This window comes from Chiloscyllium punctatum, chromosome 6 (genome assembly GCF_047496795.1).
Source record: "Chiloscyllium punctatum isolate Juve2018m chromosome 6, sChiPun1.3, whole genome shotgun sequence".
NCBI lineage: Eukaryota > Metazoa > Chordata > Chondrichthyes > Orectolobiformes > Hemiscylliidae > Chiloscyllium > Chiloscyllium punctatum.
The window spans coordinates 21,799,521-21,815,160 of NC_092744.1; the positions used below are offsets into that span (position 1 = coordinate 21,799,521).

General features: G+C 43.1%; 1 protein-coding gene across 2 annotated transcripts in view; it reads right to left on the reverse strand.

Annotated features, from left to right (window-relative positions):
• Positions 1-2,238: 2,238 nt before the first annotated feature.
• The window catches only part of mmp23bb (matrix metallopeptidase 23bb), a 33,701-nt gene continuing 20,299 nt past the window's right edge, over positions 2,239-15,640 (reverse strand). The window contains exons 5-8 of one of the 2 annotated variants that reach the window (XM_072572117.1): positions 11,836-12,000; positions 9,754-9,864; positions 6,918-7,047; positions 2,239-4,900 (exon numbers count right to left, since the gene is read on the reverse strand). In XM_072572117.1, coding sequence (XP_072428218.1) covers positions 4,681-4,900; positions 6,918-7,047; positions 9,754-9,864; positions 11,836-12,000 — 626 coding nt within the window. In that variant the 3' untranslated portion in view covers positions 2,239-4,680. The remainder of the gene's footprint in view (positions 4,901-6,917; positions 7,048-9,753; positions 9,865-11,835; positions 12,001-15,640) is intronic. The other variant, XM_072572118.1, reaches the window with a different exon arrangement.

Below are 15,640 nucleotides of genomic sequence, written 5' to 3' on the forward strand. Positions count from 1 at the left end.
GTATTGCAACTAAGTGTCAATTTTGATTTTTGTACACAAACCTTGGACTAGGACATGAACCCAGAGGCTGATGTTCCCAAATCAGGAAAGGCTAATATGTGTACAATGTGATGCTGAGATTATAGGGAGTGAGATGGACAGTTCTTGTTTGTTTTTGTGCAGCAGTTTCCACACTGTCTGTGACAAAGAGCCACAAATAATTCCCAGTTGCTGCCCCTTTGACCTGGAGAAAGTGAGACGAGTTAAAGGAAAGGTCGTGTAAAGTAAGAATGAGCTCAGCCAGGCGAAGGAGGGTATGTTGGATGGGAACTGTTCAGGTCTCTTTTCAGTGATATTTTTGCACTTACATGGTGTACAGGAGGTGACTAGGGCCAAAAAAACTCCTTCCTCACTGTGCAAGCCCTTATTCACACCTTCCAGGTGAAACAGCTTTTAGCTTGTACTTTCTTCAACCTAATCTACTGTATTTGCTACTCTCCTTTGCATTGGCAAGACCAAATGCAGACTAGATGACCACTTTACAGAATGCCTTCACTCTGTAAGGATGACCCTGCCCTTCCAGTTCCATGTCATTTCAATAAACCACCTTTTGGTGGCACTGTGGCTCAGTGGTTAGCACTGCTGCCTCACAACGCCAGGGACTCGGGTTCGATTCAAGCCTTGGGTGACTGTGTGGAGTTTGCACATTCTTCCCGTGTGAGCATAGGTTTCCTCCAAGTGCTCCAGTTTCTTCCCACATTCCAAAAAGATGTGCAGGTCAGGTGAACAGGCTAAATTGCTCAGTGTTAGGTGCATTAGTCAGGGGTAAATGTAGGGAAATGAGTCTGGGTGCGTTACTCTTCAGAGAGTCAGGGTGAACTTGTTTGGCCGAAGGGCCTGTTTCCATACTGTAGGGAATTTTATCTTCTCTCATGCTCCATTTCCTGGGCCTGCTACAATGTTCCAATGAAGCTCAACACAAATTGGTGGAACAACACCTCATTTTCCACTTAAGCACTTTGCAGCATCAAGGACGCAACATTGAGTTTCATAACTTCAGAGCATGACCTCTGTCCTTCGTTTTTATTGCACTGCTTCCCCCTCCAATCGTTCCCATGCTGGTAATGTCTTGTTTGTTTCTTGTCTTGTTGTCTTTGCCCTCAGCACAGTAGACCCATCTTCTCCTTTTCACAACTGCATTTGCCCCCCTATTTACTACCATTAGCAATGCCTTTGTCTTTTGTTCTGGGCACCCTCACAATCTGTTACATTTGCTCTGTGATCAGATCTTTGCTTAAGCCTGTCAGTTGTCTTCTTATCTTTAATCATTACCCCATGCTATTGAGCAGAAATGACTAACTAATATGGTTCAGTGACACTGCTTTAGCCATATGCACTATTTTAGTAACTTTATGTGCACAACATAACACAGGCAAAACTACCTGTCCATGTGCATGCCAACATGACAAGCATCTACCAGGTTCATAGTTTCTTGAAAGTGGAGTCACAGGTAGGCAGAGTGTTGAAGAAGGCATTTGGCACGCTTGCCTTCCTTGAGCAGAACATCGAGTTATAAAAGTTGGGATGTCATGTTATGGCTAAACAGGACATTAGTCAGGCTTTTAGAATACTTTCTATAGGAAGGATGTTGTTAAACTTGAAAGGGTTCAGAAAAGACTTACAGAGATGGAGGGTTTGAGTTATAGGGAGAACCTAAATAGGTTGTTTTTTTTTCCCTTGGAGCGTTGGAGGCTGATCTCATACAGGTTTACAAAATCATAAGGGGCATGAATAGGGTGAATAACCACAGTCTTTTTCTACGGTGGGGGAGCCCAAAACTGGAGGGCATAGGTTTAAGGTGAGAGGGGAAACAGTTAAAAAGTGGTAACTGCTATACACAGATGGTAGTGCATGTACAGAACAAGTTGCCAGAGGAGGTGGTAGAGGCAGGTACAATTACAACATTTAAAATGCATCAGAATGGGTTTATGGATAAGAAGGCTTCAGAGGGACGTTGGACAAACACTGAAAACTGGAACTAGCTCAAATTAGGATGTCTGATCAGCACAGACAAGTTGGACTGAAGGGTCTATTTCTGTGCTGTATGATTCTTTGACACTGTCCAGTCACCAAGTGACCAAAGATCTCAACACAAGCCAAAAACATTTGACCAGTGCTTTCTAACTCATTTACCAAACAAATATACAAGAATTCACATGCAAACACTGTGAGCCATCAGATCATAGCCCTGAGCCAGGGTCAGTTACGCATTGTTTTTATTTATGAATGAGAAATACAATTTGTCACCTGTGGTTGGTGGCTAAAACATTACAGGATTACAAACTCGTTAGGGAATATCAGTGAAGGGACCATTGCTGACAAAGGTCCTTTGTCAGGGAGAGAAAAAGTCACAAACTCATTGATTTCCCCCATTCAACCAGTTCGGACACATTGGCGACATCATTGACTCAAATATCAGAAGGGTTTGTTTTCAAATGTCACTCCAGCGACTGAAACCCATAACCTAGGCTGACACTCTTGTATAACGTTGAAATGCTTTTTCCTTGAATGAGACTTTAAACCTATCTCCCTTTCTTTCCACAGCATTTACCTATGAAACAATGGGTCGTTTGACTGGACAGATGTTAGGGTTGGGATTCTTGAACATGGCTGAGAGCACCCCCAAGTGATTACCAGTATCTTCTGTACTTACTTTTATTTAATTTTTTTTCATGTGAAATGGCTGGCATTGTGTGGTGAACATTCATTATCCATGTCTAAATGCCCTTCCCCAAATGATTTATTGTTTCAGTGCAAGTTGATGTTTATTAATGAAATGGCACAGTTACACAAGTGACCACACTCATTCTGCATTGCTGCTTATCTGTGGTGATATGGCTGACTGGGGAAACGAACTAAGAGGTGTTAGAACAGTCCTCCCACTTCACCTCTGAACACATGGGTCATATTTCTCACCATATATTGTATGGTTAAAGTGTAGAAATAAAGGTGGACATCTATAATGGAACTGTAAACATTTTCCCGTCATTTAGGGCAGAAAAATGAGCCGGATCCATCATGTAAATGGTTGGAATGGTCGGTCTAACATATGAGGAATGGCTGAGGATCCTGGGATTGTATTCATTGGAGTTTAGAAGATTAAGGGGAGACTTAATAGAGACGTACAAGATAATACATGGCTTGGAAAGAGTGGACGCTAGGAAATTGTTTCCGTTAGGTGAGGAGACTAGGACCCGTGGACACAGCCTTAGAATTAGAGGGGGTAAATTCAGAACAGAAGTGCGGAGACATTTCTTCAGCCAGAGAGTGGGGAGCCTGTGGAATTCATTGCCGCAGAGTGCAGTGGAGGCCGGGACGCTAAATGCCTTCAAGGCAGAGATTGATAGATTCTTATTGTCTCGAGGAAGAGGGGCTGATGCCTGAAACATCGATTCTCCTGTTCCTTAGATGCTGCCTGACCTGCTGCGCCTTTCCAGCAACACATTTTCAGCTCTGATCTCCAGCATCTGCAGTCCTCACTTTCTCCTCAAGGATTTAAGGGCTACGGGGAGAATGCGGGTAAGTGGAGTTGAAATGCCCATCAGCCATGATTGAATGACGGAGTGGACTCGATGGGCCAAATGGCCTTACTTCCATTCCTATGTCTTAGGGTAAACTTGTCATCTAATTTAATCTTGCAATTTCCGAAGGAATATGAGACTTTGTTGATTCTTCATTTGCTCAATAGCTAAAAGGGTCTGTTCTATGCTGTGTGACTCTATGAGACTAATTCTTGTGTGATAACATACGAAAGTGTAATAACCTGAAAAATTCCCTTTTTCACATTCCTATTTCACAGAATCTTCTATTCTCCCTTTCCCAGTTCAAGAGAAGGGAATCGAGGTCAGGATACATCAATCTTCATGAGGATTGACTGTGCACCAGACTGATTCCCAGAATGGCAGGACAGCCATATGAGGAAAGACTGGATCAATTTGGCTTGTATTCACTGGAATTCAAATGAATGAAGGGGGATTTGTGTAGAAACACAAAATCCTGATGGGACTGGACAGGCTAGATGAGGGAAAAATATTCCCAATGTTGTGTAAGTCCAGAACAAAGGATTCACAGTCTAAGAATAAGGGGTAAGCTATTCAGGATGGAGATGAAGAAGAATTTCTTCACTCAAAGTTGTGAACCTGTGGAATTCTCTCCTGCAGGAAGCTGGTGGGGCCAGTTCATTAGATATATTCACGAGGGAGCTGGAGGTGGTGCTTGCAGCTAAAGGGAACAAAGGATATGGAGGGAAAGTGGGAATGGGATACTGAGATTGCGTGATCAGCCATGGTCATACTGAATGGTGATGCAGGCTCGAAGGGCCAAATGGCCTACTCCTGCAGCTATTTTCTATGTTTCTTTGACTTGGCTTTGCACTCACTTATCCCATTGCAAAGCAGACAGAATGTGTTGCTCTCCCCTTTCCAAATGGGAATGTTTTCCTCATACACAGTGCTCACCAACAATCTCAGGGAATTCATATGAAGCTGATTAAATGTACAGTTTCAGTTAACAGCATGATTCAAATCCATGACCATCTGGTTGGGCAGTCGCTGATGTTGGTTGAGTGACTGTCCAATGACATTGTCAAACAATTGGTCATCTTTACATTTTTACAATGGTTTGGATCAATTTCACTCTCACTCATCCCGAGTGGGAGTTGAGACCTTGTGGCTTATCAATATCATTGTCTTCCTTGACTCTGATCCACCAAGAATTGGCCTGAATCGTTAATGTTTTCTGTCGGATTTGGCATGTGTACAGCCCCTCATTAAACTCGTTTGCTACAATGCTGAGATCCTGGTTTTTCACAATGAAGTATCCAGGCACTGAACTGGCCAATAATTCTCCATCCTTGTACCAACTGAAAGAAACAAGCCAAATACTAATTATTGTAGCAGGATGAGGAAAACCCGCATTTATTTCGCACAATATCCCAAAAGAAAAATTCTTTGAGAAGTCTCAAGCGAAATATTTTATTCATTTTACACATTACATCTGCAAACAATAGTAAGATGAATGGATAGTCTAATTTTGTTTTTAAGAACTAAAAACTTCTGTGGATTATAATGAGGCATCCTAACCAGGATACAAGAAGAACAATACAGCAGGTTGCTCAATAATCATATGAGCCTCATGTAATAGAAACTGTCCTGGATATAGAATCAATAAAGAGGTTTTGTGGGCAGTGTCCCTGCCTCACAGGCTCAAGATCTAGGCTCAAGTCTCACTCCAGGACCTTTTGGTCAAGGAAGGTGTGTTCAGAACCCAGCCTTAGTCGTCAATGTCAAACAGGAAACTGAATCAAAGCAGGACAGGGGCAGCAAGCCCAGTGACATCAAGGAATATTGAGAGTTTGCTCAGAAAAAAAGAAGGAAATTTAGTGCATTACAAACAGGGGAAGCCCTTCCAAAGTATAGAGTTTAGAAGATTGTCTAAAAAGGAAATCAGGAGGGCAAAGAGGTGCCATGAAATATCCTTAGCAGATGGAACCAAGGAAAACCCCAAGGCTGTTTGTAAGTACATTAAGAGTAAGATGATTACCAGGAAAAGAGCAGGACGTTAGAGACCAAATGGGCAACCTGTGTGTGGAGCCTGAGAACATGGGTGAGGTCTTCAATAAGTACTTCTCATCTGTGTTCACAGAGAAGACATGCTAGCTAGGGATTTCAATTGGGATGGTGAGGTTCTAGAACACATTAAGATTAATAAGGGAGAGGTATTAGGTATTAGCAGGTGTACAAATGCATTAAATCCTGGTGCCTAATGAAATGTATCCTAGGCTGCTATGGGAAGGAAGGCAGGAGATTGCTGGGTTCCTGGTGGAGATATTTAATATTTCACTGGCTACAGTCAAAGAGCCAGATGACTGGAGGATAACTAACGTAGTTCCTCTTTTTCACCCAGGCGGTAGTAGATATATGGAACACGCCGCTGACAGGTATTCTTGCAACATTTAAGAAGCATCTGGATAAGCAGTTAAATTTCCAGGGCATAGCAGGCTAAGGACCCAGTGCAGGTTAATGGGATTAGTTAGTTTTGTGTTGGTGGGCTAAAGGGCCTGTTTCTATGCTGTACGACTCTGACTGTATAAGAAAGAAAGCCCAGGAGAGATTCATGATTGGTTAAATGATGGAAAGAACTTTGGAATCTTGATCATCACTATGCATTGTCTGCAACATGCAAATAAAAGTGCATGTTGTGATAGCAACTTCGACTCCCTGAGAGATCCATAACATGTGGAAATGATCTGCTGCTGATAGCTTTGCAGTTCTGCTTTCAATTGGGTGTTAGAAAAAATGTAAGATGTGTATTTATTTCTTATTTATGGCTTTAGGACATCCCAAAGTGCTTTACAGGCAATGAAGTGCTTTCTGAAATGCTGTAGTACTGTTGTAATGTCAGAAACGCAGCAGGTCATTTGCATAAGAGATCCTACAAGTGGCAACCTGATAATGACCAGGCTTCTGTGTTCGTGATACTGATTGACAGGTAAGGCATTTTTTCTTCTTCCATACTGCTGTTAGATCTCTTATATCCATTTGACAGCTAATGTGACCTTGATTCAATGCCTCATCCAAAAGCCAGTATCTCTGACAATACAGTGTTCTGACAGTGCTGCACTCAGACATCTGTCTGTGATGGGTGCTTAGGTCTCTGGTGTGTGTTTCAAACTGACAATGAATTGCACTGGAAAACATTAAAACTGCTCTGTGAGCCCATGTTGCTGTTGTTGTGCTGTACTACTATTGGCAGAGGGAGAAATGGTCATCAGGATACTGGGACAATTCTCTGCTACTCTTTGAATAATGGTATACAATATAGCAGGGTTCCACAGCATTAATGCACAATTACAATACACTTGATTCAATGAAACTCACCTGACATTGAGAGGAGTTGCACGTGAGAGAGTTTTTCCACATCTGAAGGTCACTATACGACCTTTGGACACATATTTCATCCTGATATTCCGAGGGAGAGCAGTGGTCGTAACTGCTGTATCTGGTGGTTCTGAATGCAAATAGTCATAAAGTCATAGAGATATACAGCATGGAAACAGAGCCTTCAGTCCAACTCATCCATTTGGCCCAGATCCCTCTGAACACTTCCTATTCATATAGCTTTCCAGACGCCTATTAAATGTTGTAATTGTACCAGAGTCCACCATTTCCTTTGGCAGCTCAATCCAAACAGGCACCACCTTTTGCATGAAAAAGTTGCCCCTTAGGTCCCTTTCAAATCTTTCCCCTCTCACACTAAATCCTCTAGTTCTGGATTCCCCCATCCCAGGAAAAAGACCTTGCCTAAAGTCTGTTACGAAGTCAGGATTGCGTACTTCTCCAGCAACAAGATATCTATCCATGGATCTATTGCTCAGTTTACTTGCAGTTGGACCTGTTTTCTAACCTGGTCATGGAATGTGGGGTCATTGGCATTCTTTGTCCATCACTAGTTGTACTGGAGACAGTGAGCAGACTTGTTAAACCTCTGCAATCTGCAGTGCCACTAGGAAATAAGTTTAAAGATCTTCATCCAGCAGTAAAGGAACTGTAAAACAGTTCCAAATCATGATGTGAAGGGACTTGGTGGGGACCTTACAGGTTTTCCCATACACCTGCTGCCCTTATACTTCTTTGTGATGAAGGAAGTGAATGTTGAAGGTGGTGGATACGGTTACAATCAAGCCGGCTACTTTGTCCTAGGTGCTGTTGAGCTTGAGGGTTGTTGGAGCTGCATTTATCCAAGCACGTAGGGAGTACTCCATTACATTCCTGACTTGTGCACTTCAGATGGTGGGCAGGCATTGGAAAGTCAGAAGGTGAGTTACTGAAAACTGAATTCCTAGCCTCTGACCGCCTCTTGTAGCCACAGTATTTATATGGCTGATGCAGTTTAGCATCTGGTCAGTGGTAACACCCAAGTATTCGATAGTAGGAGATTCTGTGATGGAAATGCCATGGAAAAGTCAGGCACTCTCACCTCACTTCTGGGGGTTTGTTCATATTTTGACCAAACTTGTGAAGAGTTCAGGAGCCAAGTGGCCCTGATGGACACCAAATTGAAAGTGGAACTGAAATTATCAAACATAAAGCAAATAAAAGGAGCCCCAAAACCAAAGATTTTATAAATTGAAAATTAACCATGAATTCTCCTTAGTGATTATTTAAAAGAAATTTTTTTTTTGGTTTGCCCTTAATCTTTCATTAATATTTTAACAGTTCTGACTCCTGCTTGGAGTGCCAGGTGTAGGTGATGGGACACAAAACGAATTAAATTAAATTCTGTCCAGTTCTGACGAAGGGTCACAAGAAACGGAATCTTCACTCTGACTTCTCTCCACAAATACTGCCCGACCTGCTGAACTTTTCCAGCAATTTCTGTATTTGCTTCTGATTTCAGCATTCAAAGCTCTTTCGGTCTTTATTTAAACAAGTTAAATTCTCTTCCAAGATTGTCCTACAGGTCTCCAAGAATTGAAAATTAACCACTCGGGGCACTGTTATAAGCAAAATGCAGGAGAAAACTCACAGGAAACTTGAGAAGTAATTGATTGTTCTTTGATGGATTACTAGTTCTGAAAGTACTGAAGATTGGGAGCAAATGTTTAACAGACAGTCATGAATTATTCAACAAGAGACATCACTGTTGGTACAACTGCATTGCAAGATCGGCATGTCAAGCCATCCATGGCAAGAGTGAGACAGTTGGAGGTGGACGATCATGTGGGGAAAATTCCAGGAATATATGGGACCAGGGTTGGAAATTCCAAGTAGCAGCTTTTACACAAGAATGATCAATCGAAATAATAGCTTTCTAAATGTGAAGAAGCCATCAAGCAGTGAGAGATTTAGGAGCCCAAGTACTAGTGACTAAAAGCTAGTGGGCAACTGCAAAAGACAATTGAAAAGACTAATTCAATGTTGGCTTTATCTGAAGGGGGCTGTAATTTATTCAAGGGTCTAATTGAAAGGGTTTGTCTGAGCTGGGCACTGCCTTTCCATATGGAGCAATTGACTTTGGAATGTGTTCTGCATGGATTCATTGGAATGACACTGGGACTAAGAACAATTAAGTTCTGAAAAAAGGTTGCAAAGACCAGGACTGTATTCACCAGTGCATGGAAGGTTAAAGCTTGATCTAATTGAAACATTATGATCATTAAAGAATGTTATCGAGTAATTGGATAGAAACTATTTCCTTTGGATGGGAGACTTCAGCATAAGGAGCCATGAACTTGGAATTCATACCAGGCTATTCAGGGGCAATGTCAGGAAACACCTGCAGATATTGGGAACCCTGCCAAACATTAGCGATACCTTCTTAAAGTGATTAAATTTTCAAAACTGAGACTGTTAGAAGAGGCTATTAAGAAACAAGTTGGTGACATGGAGCCAACACACCAGTCAGTCATGATTGAATTGAAAACAGAATGGTTTTGTGGGGCTGAATGGCCTCCTGCAGATGTGCATTGAAAGCACTATGCAAAAGGTAGGTGCCATCATAGATTCTAATCAAACAGCTGGTAGGTCTGGGTTTCCATAGTGCACGTGGATATCTAGCATCCACTTGTTTTCTCACCCTCTCCACCTGTAAAAGCAGGGACTTGGGTAGTTGCAATAAAGAATGCTTCCATGATGCAGAATTTCAGACCCCACAATATTTGCTCTGACTGAAAGAGCATTTTCATTGCAGATCTCAGGCTGAATTGAAACTCACCAAAACACAGGTCACACACTTTGGGGCAATGCTTCTTCATGAAAGAGCGTCGTTTTTCACAGAATCCAAGACGAGCCCAGGGATCACATAGCCTCTTCTTATCAATGCATCCTGTCGGGGATGGAGAAAGAGTATTACTGTAGGATGGCCTGTTGCAGATAACATACCAGAATCAGAGAGTGAAAAATCACCCAGGTTAATGTCATGTGACCATCTCATAACCTAGTTAGGCATGTACTGTAACTGAGCATTTGTTTGAAAGCAAATCATACTCCTGTGTCGGGTCACCTTTAGCTACTCCATCAATGACCTTCTTCCAAAATAAGGCCAGAATTGGAAAGCTCACTGATGATTGCGCAATGTCCAGTAGCATTTGTAACCCCTCAGATACTGAAGCAGCTCATGTCCCGGACAGTATCCAGGTTTAGGCTGAGAAGTAGGAGAATCTGAGGACTGCAGATGCTGGAGATCAGAATAGAGAGTGTAGTGCTGGAAAAACACAGCAGGTCAGGCAGCATCTGTGGAGCAGGAGAATCGACATTTCGAACAAATAACATTCACATCTCATGAGTACCTAGTAATGACCATGACTAGCAAGAGAGAATCCAATAATTGTCCCTTGACATTCAATGTCATTACCATTTCCTAATCCTCCTTTATCAACAACCTTGGAATTACCATTGACCAGAAACTGAATTGGATTAGCCATGTGAAAACTGTGGCCACAAGAGCAGGTTAGAGGTTAGGAATTCTGTGGAGAATACTCGCTTCTCCACCCCGAGTGCCTGTCCACCATCTGTAAGGCATTAGTCAAAAGTGTGATGGAATTCCCCCACTTGCCTGGATGAGTGCAGCTCTAACAACACTCAAAACACCATTCAGGACAAAGCAGCCCGATTAATCGGCAACCCATTAAACACTTTCAACATTAACTCCCACCACCAACACACACAAAGACAGCAGTATGTATCATTTATAGAATGCACGGCAATAACCCATCAAGGATCCTTAGACATCATGTTCCAACCTTGCAAACTGCACCACCTGCAGGTTGCCCTCCAAGCCATTCCCCGTCCTGACTTGGAAACATATCACCATTCCCTCACTGTCGTGGGGTCTAAATTCTGGAACACCGGCCCTAACTGCATTGTGGGTAACACTACCTAACACTGGGTGTACCAGAAGGCATCTTACTCTGGGACAATGTTTCTTCACAAAAGAGTGCCATTTTTCACAGAATCCAAGACAATTAATTATGGACAGGCAATAAATACTAGCCTTCCCGACAACATTCACATCCCATGAGTGAACAAAAATAAATAAATAAATATGTAGTGAACAGTGACCTGGGCAAGGACCTCAACTGTCAACCCCTGGCATAAGAAGGAGTCACATTTGCAGGAGTAAAGAATGAGAGAAAAACAGCGATAGACGCTGTACATGAAATTCACATCTTTCCACTTCCTTTTAGAAAAATATTAGAAGGAAAAAATTGTCATATGGTGTGGAAACAATACTGATTGGATAGCTTCAGGGAGCCAACTCACACTTGATGGGCCAAATGGCTTCTTTCACTTTAGTACAATACTGTGGAAATGAAAATACTAGAATTTGATTAATATTCATATCCCTGATATTTGTATAATCAGCAACATTCTATACGGAACAGACAGTTATAAATATAGCCATCATTAATCTAACTCATCACATGAGCATCTGCAATTCTCAGCAAGCCATATAGATGAGCAGGTAACTGGCAGCTGCTACATTAAACAAGGCCTAACTCCAGATGTTGCAATATTATAATATGATTCGCAAAATCTTTCTAATCTGAGAGACTGAAGCTAGTTCATTTCTTCCTTTGTAAAATATATCATTATTTGACCCATAAATACAGAATTTTCTCAGACAGAAGATGATCACTTGGTCCATTCCCTCTATGCTGGCTGTCTGTCCAACTACTTCCCACTATCCCTCTGCTCCTTTTTAAAGTACTTACCCAGTTCCCTTTTGAATGTTATCCTTGAATCATTTTCCCTTTTCAGGTTGCACTCTCCCAATTGGAGTAAATAATAATCATACCGTACAATCTCTGGATTCCCCAGATGTCATCCTGTGTGATCCTTCGCTGTCCCGTAAAGGTTGCATTGGGATGCATCAATGCACTCGCATTGCGGGAGTGCATCAGCCCAAGTGCATGCCCAATTTCGTGAGCCGCTACCTGCACCAAATCATTGAGCCAAACACCTGTCAAAAGAGCAGAGTGCAGCCAGTCAGAGTCCAGCAGGACAGAGAGGGCCAAGAAGCACAAATTTGTTCCTCTGAGACAGGTAAGAAGGGGTAGGTTTAAGGAACCTTGGATGACGAGAACAGAGGAGCTTCTCATCAAAAGGAAGAAGGCAGCTTACGTAAGTTGGAGGAGGCAAGGATCTAGCACAGCTTTAGAGGATTACAGGCTAGCTAGAAAGGAGCTCAGAAATGGACTGAGGAGAGCCAGGAGGGGGCACGAAAAAGGCTTGGCAAGAAGGATTAGGGAGAACCCAAAGGCATTTTACTCATATGTGAGGAATAAGAGAATAGTCAGGGAGAAGGTAGGACCGACCAGGGATAGAGGAGGGAACTTGTGTGTGGCGTCTGAGCAGATAGGGGAAGCCCGAAATGAATATTTTGCTTCAGTTTTCTCTCAGGAAAGGGATCTTGTTGTGAATGAAAACTTTGAGGAGCTGGGATACAGGCTTGACCAGATCAAGATTGATGAAGTTCAAAGTTTGGAAGAAGATTTGTAGCTCAGGTGCTCGTTGTTGTGGTTCTGTTCGCCGAGCTGGGAATTTGTGTTGCAGACGTTTCGTCCCCTGTCTAGGTGACATCCTCAGTGCTTGGGAGCCTCCTGTGAAGCGCTTCTGTGATGTTTCCTCCAGCATTTATAATGATTTGTACCTGCCGCTTCCGGTTGTCAGTTCCAGCTGTCCGCTGCAGTGGCCGGTATATTGGGTCCAGGTCGATGTGCTTATTGATTGAATCTGTGGATGAGTGCCATGCCTCTAGGAATTCCCTGGCTGTTCTCTGTTTGGCTTGTCCCATAATAGTAGTGTTGTCCCAGTCGAGCTCATGTTGCTTGTCATCTGAGTGTGTAGCTACTAAGGATAGCTGGTCATGTCGTTTCATGGTTAGTTGGTGTTCATGGATGCGGATGGTTAGCTGTCTTCCTGTTTGTCCTATGTAGTGTTTTGTGCAGTCCTTGCATGGGATTTAATACACTACATTGGTTTTGTTCATGCTGGGTATCGGGTCCTTCGTTCTGGTGAGTTGTTGTCTGAGAGTGGCTGTTGGTTTGTGCGCTGTTATGAGTCCTAGTGGTCACAGTAGTCTGGCTGTCAGTTCAGAAATGGTTTTGAAGTATGGTAGTGTGGCTAGTCCTTCGGGTTGCGGCATGTCCTCATTCCATTGTCTTTCCCTTTGGCATCTGTTGATGAAATTGCGGGGGTATCCGTTTTTGGTGAATACATTGTAGAGGTGTTCTTCTTCCTCTTTTTGCAGTTCTGGTGTGCTGCAGTGTGTTGTGGCCCTTTTGAATAGTGTCTTGATGCAACTTCTTTTGTGTGTGTTGGGGTGGTTGCTTTCGTAGTTTAGGACTTGGTCTGTGTGTGTGGCTTTCCTGTATATCTTTGTGGTGAATTCTCCGTTCGGTGTTCTCTGTACCATCACGTCTAGGAATGGGAGTTGGTTGTCCTTTTCTTCCTCTCTAGTGAATCAGATTTCTGTGAGTGTGGCGTTGATGATCCACCACTCTGGGACAGATATGTGGATGATACCTTTGTAATCATTAAAAACACACACCGGATCATCAACGCCACACTCACAGGAATCCGATTCACTGGAGAGGAAGAAAAGGACAACCAACTCCCATTCCTAGACGTGATGGTACAGAGAACACCGAACGGAGAATTCACCACAAAGATATACAGGAAAGCCACACACACAGACCAAGTCCTAAACTACGAAAGCAACCACCCCAGCACACACAAGAAGTTGCATCAAAACACTGTTCAAAAGGGCCACAACACACTGCGGTACACCAGAACTGCAAAAAGAGGAAGAAGAACACCTATACAATGTATTCGCCAAAAACGGATACCCCCACAATTTCATCAACAGATGCCAAAGGGAAAGACAACGAAATGAGGACATGCCACAACCCAAAGGACTAGCCACACTACCATACATCAAAAACATTTCTGAACTGATAGCCAGACTACTATGACCACTAGGACTCATAACAGCACACAAACCAACAGCCACTCTCAGACAACAACTCACCAGAATGAAGGACCCGATACCCAGCATGAACAAAACCAATGTAGTGTACAAAATCCCATGCAAGGACTGCACAAAACACTACATAGGACAAACAGGAAGACAGCTAACCATCCGCATCCATGAACACCAACTAACCATGAAACGACATGACCAGCTATCCTTAGTAGCTACACACTCAGATGACAAGCAACATGAGCTCGACTGGGACGACACTACTATTATAGGACAAGCCAAACAGAGAACAGCCAGGGAATTCCTAGAGGCATGGCACTCATCCACAGATTCAATCAATAAGCACATCGACCTGGACCCAATATACCGGCCACTGCAGCGGACAGCTGGAACTGACAACCGGAAGCGGCAGGTACAAATCATTATAAATGCTGGAGGAAACATCACAGAAGCGCTTCACAGGAGGCTCCCAGGCACTGAGGATGTCACCTAGACAGGGGACGAAACGTCTGCAACACAAATTCCCAGCTCGGCGAACAGAACCACAACATTGATGAAGTTGATGAGCTGGAAATTTTGGAAAAAATTTAAGATTGATAAGTCCACAGGGGGCCAGACCAGATTTATCTGAGGACGCTCCAGGAAGCAAGAAAGGAGGTTGCTAAGCCACTGGAGAGGATCTTTGCCTCCTCACTCTCCAAGGGAGTCGTATCAGAGGATTGGAAGGAGGCGACCATTGTTCCTCTTTTCAATAAGGGTAATAGGGAAATCCCTGGCAATTACAGACCAGTCAGTCTTATGTCTGTGGTCAGCAAAGTTTTGGAAAGAATTCTGAGGGATAGGATTTATGATTATTTGGCAAAGCATAGTGTGATTAAAGGCAGTCAGCATGACTTTGTGAGGGGCAGGTCATACCTCACAAATCTTATTGAGTTCTTTGAGGAAGTGTCAAGACAGGTCGACGAAGGTCGAGCAGTGGATGTGGTGTATGTGGACTTCGGCAAGGCATTTGATAAGGTTCCTCATGGTAGACTCGTTCATAACATCAGGAAGTATGGGATACAGGGAGAGTTAACTATCTGGATTCAGAATTGGTTGACTGACAGAAGGCAGAGTGTGGTTGTAGATGGAACATATTCTGCCTGGAGGTCAGTGTTGAGTGGGGTCCCACAGGGCTCTGTCTTGGGCCTCTGCTCTTTGTAGTTTTTATAAATGACTTGGATGAGGAGGTTGAGGGGTGGGTTAGTAAATTTGCAGATGACACAAAGGTTGCCGTCAATAGTATTGAGGACTATTGCAGGCTTCAGCGTGACAGAGACAGGATGCAGAGCTGGGCTGAGAAATGGCAGATGGAGTTGAACCTCGATAAATGCAAAGTGATGCATTTGGAAGGTCGAACTCAAATGCTGAATATAGGATTAAAGACAGGATTCTTGGCAGTGTGGAGGAACAGAGGGATCTGGGTGTGCAAGTACATAGATCCCTCAAATTTGCCACCCAAGTGGATAGGGTTGTTAAGAAAGCATAAGGTGTTTTGGCTTTCATTAACAGGGGGATCGAGTTTGAGAGCCGCAAGGTTTTGCTACAGCTCTACAAGTCCCTGGTGAGACCACACTTG